Source organism: Cavia porcellus, unplaced genomic scaffold (genome assembly GCF_034190915.1).
Source record: "Cavia porcellus strain 051 isolate PalLab524CR breed Dunkin Hartley unplaced genomic scaffold, mCavPor4.1 scaffold_15, whole genome shotgun sequence".
Taxonomy (NCBI): Eukaryota; Metazoa; Chordata; class Mammalia; order Rodentia; family Caviidae; genus Cavia; species Cavia porcellus.
The window spans coordinates 4,324,111-4,327,426 of NW_026947498.1; the positions used below are offsets into that span (position 1 = coordinate 4,324,111).

The 3,316-nt window shown below is 49.3% G+C and overlaps 1 protein-coding gene across 1 annotated transcript; it reads left to right on the plus strand.

Moving 5' to 3' along the window:
• On the plus strand, nucleotides 1-2,969 carry LOC100723593 (carbonyl reductase [NADPH] 1-like). Its single transcript, XM_003462209.4, has 3 exons — nucleotides 1-408; nucleotides 901-1,008; nucleotides 2,260-2,969. Exons 1-3 carry the CDS (start codon nucleotides 123-125, stop codon nucleotides 2,694-2,696), a joined length of 831 nt encoding a protein of 276 aa, XP_003462257.1. The 5' UTR covers nucleotides 1-122; the 3' UTR covers nucleotides 2,697-2,969.
• The last annotated feature ends 347 nt before the right edge of the window (nucleotides 2,970-3,316 follow it).

A 3,316-nucleotide genomic window follows, 5' to 3' on the forward strand; every position in this document is an offset into this window, starting at 1 on the left:
CTCCGTCCTTCACCCTTTCCCAGTTTGGAGCCCTTTGGCCCCTCTGGGCCTCGGTCGCTCACTGCTTCTCTAACTCCTGGGCGTCCACTACCCACGCTGCTTTCCCCAGCTGCGATCCAGCTATGTCCTGCAGCCGCGTGGCGTTGGTGACCGGGGCCAACAAGGGCATCGGCTTCGCCATCACCCGCGAGCTCTGCCGGCGGTTTCAGGGCGACGTGGTACTCACGGCGCGGGACCAGGCACGGGGCCGGGCGGCGGTGCAGCAGCTGCAGGCCGAGGGGCTGAGCCCGCGCTTCCACCAGCTGGACGTGGACGACCTGCAGAGCATCCGAGCTGTGCGCGACTTCCTGCGCAGGGAGTATGGGGGCCTCGACGTGCTGGTCAACAACGCGGGCATCGCCTTCAAGAGTAAGGAGTTGGGATGCCCATAGGCTAGGCTGTGCCTATGGAGGCACCCGGGGGTGGGGTCCCTCTGGCTTGTGGGGTGCAGAATGGGATCCCTAGGAGGAATAAGAGCCGGAGGAACTGCAGCAAGAACAGAGTTTGCAAGAGTTTGGAGTGATTCCAGGCCTTGTGTTTGCCTGACCCAGACTTTTGAACATAGTGTGACTAAGGTTTAGGTCAGTTAGGTCGCGTTTTAAACTCATTTTGAAATAAATGGAAGACACCAAGACACTCACTGCTAGGCAAACTTCACCCAGCCTCTGATGTTGCCATATTACAGAAACAAGAAGAAATTATTAAACTAGGAGGCTGACGTTGGCATAACACTGTAAATTCAAACTTCTCTTGGAAGTGAGCACACTTCAAATGTACTTTCTTTTTTTTTTTTTTTCTTTTTTAATGAAATTCACCCAAAGGCTACTATTCATTAAATCTGTTATCTTTCTCTCCTGTAAGAGGCAGATCCCACACCCTTTCATATACAAGCACAACTAACAGTGAAAACAAACTTTTTTGGTACCCGTGATGTCAGCAGGGAGCTGCTTCCTCTAATAAGACCCCAAGGTGAGTTTGGTGCTGACCTGTCCCCATCCGCTGGGACCACAACTCCAGGCCCTGCTTCCTCTTTCTCTACAGCTGCCACTGCACGAGCCTCCTCACTGGGTCTCCACCCTGCAGGTGCATTTTTGCTGCTTTGTCCCCACTTCTTAGGCCACTGGTGCTCTCTGTCCACTTGCTCTTTGCATACCTGTTTCTTCCTGATCCTTCAAGTCCTGGGTCAAAGTCTCCTCACATAAACTCTTCATTCTGCCCTACTCATGGGATTAGTTTCCATCCTGTCCTTCCTCCCTGCTCTGTAATCTGATTCGGGATTCTAGAGCCTCTACTGACACCAGTTCAGTAGAACTGCTTTCCCAAAAACGGCTCAAACACTCAGTGGCTAGAACACTCCCAGGACCCCTACACGTATTCATTTCCATGATTTTCCACTACCTTCTTTTGCCCCTCAGTCTGAAACAAACATCTCTGGACAGTGCTCCCCCTTCTCCCTAAATCATCTTAGCCACACAACAGCAACCTGATGGTTACCTCACCCTGTATAATCACTTAGCTGGTCCTGAGATTGTTGTATCCATGAGTGACTTCAGGGAGTAGTTCATCAGCTGTCCTGCTGCACACTGAAAACCACCCTAAGAGCCCTTCCTCTTTGAGGTGTTCCTTTTTCCATATATAAGGTCTGCCTGGGTACCCCAACCCACAATCCTTTGTGGGAGAAGCTGCAAGCCCTCAGCATGGTGCATAGCAATCTGTATGCTCTGACCCTGCCTAGCTCCAGGTTCATTTTACCTCCTATCAGTGTGTTCTGTCTCCTTCACATTTTATTATGTTTCTTTTAGTATAAACTGTCTGATAATACACAGATAGCAGATGAACTCTAACTCATTAAACACACCAATAAAGGCACTCAGTCACTTTTCCAAATAATTAATATGGTTTAGGTCTCAAAACTTACATTACAGCTTACTCTCCACTGCTGTCCTGTCTCCCATCCTGTCCTCCCAGCAGGTTCTACACTTCTCAGATTGTGTTCACTAGGGTCTCCAAGGGCAGCTGTTTTCAGTGGCAGCTGCCCCAAACTTGAAGTCTAGAATGAAATTCCTCATGCAACCACCACACCGCCTGTATGTATTCCTCTTAAAAACCTTCCTACTAATGTCTTTGAAATGGAAATTTCCTGCTCTGAAATTCCAGCAAATTTGTTATCCACCATACTTATGTACACCTCTCCACTGAAGAACATACGGTGTATTTTAGGTAGAGTGGTGAATGTGTCAAGCACATTGAGTCTCTCGGCCCTTAAACGCTGCAGCCCAGAGCTGCAGCAGAAGTTTCGAAGTGAGACCATCACCGAGGAGGAGCTGGTGGGGCTCATGAACAAGTTCGTGGAAGATATAAACAATGGGGTGCAGGAGGAGGAAGGCTGGCCCAGTTCTACATATGAAGTGTCCAAGATCGGCGTCACGGTTCTGTCCCGAATCCACGCCCGGAAACTGAGTGAGGAGAGGCGACAGGACAAGGTCCTGCTGAATGCCTGCTGTCCAGGGTGGGTGAGAACTGACATGGTGGGACCTGCAGCGCCCAAAAGCCCAGAAGAAGGAGCTGAGACCCCTGTGTACTTGGCCCTGTTACCCCCAGATTCTGGGGGGCCTCATGGACAGTTTATCGCAGAGAAAAAACTCAAACAATGGTGAAGTCAACTCACACCGCCACCATGGCCCCATTTTGTACCATGGCCTGATGTGACCCGAAGCACATTCGTACTGCCAGAATATCCCAAACCAAAGGAAATAATATCCCAGTCACCAGCTAAGTATTAATCTACTACTATCTACTGGAGTAAGCTACTCACAGAGTGAATACTAATTGTGTGATATCCTTTTGATAGCCTCTGTGATACAGAGAGGAAAAAGGGAACGTTTTTGGAAATAACATTCAAATTAATAGATTAAATAGTTCTTTATGAATGCCTGTTTCTGCAGGTTGTTTTCATGCTGATCCAGCTCCACCTCAGAGGTGTCACCAGCATTAAAGTGAGGTTAAGAGAAGGGACAGCGTAGCCCAGGGCTCACAAACTCAGAAAGACACAGGCAGTATTACCTTTGGCTGTTAGTGCCACGTGGTCTGTAGCAGCAAATCAGGGCTGCTGTGCTGTGACAGAAAACAGACTCATGACAACCCAGGAGCAGAGCTAGCTATGACCCCTGGGCTCCAGGTTCCCAGCCCCTTGGGAAACACAGACACCCTGAAGACAAAGACAGCTGCCTAGTTTCCTTAAAAAACCTAAATCATTGTGGAAGACAGCCAAACACAG

Coding starts and splice junctions, on each gene's coding strand:
- LOC100723593 (XM_003462209.4), top strand. CDS start 123: ATGTCCTGCAGCCGCGTGGCGTTGGTGACCGGGGCCAACAAGGGCATC. Junction 409..900: donor CGCGGGCATCGCCTTCAAGA/GTAAGGAGTTGG, acceptor CTCTCCTGTAAG/AGGCAGATCCCACACCCTTT. Junction 1,009..2,259: donor TCCTCTAATAAGACCCCAAG/GTGAGTTTGGTG, acceptor GGTGTATTTTAG/GTAGAGTGGTGAATGTGTCA.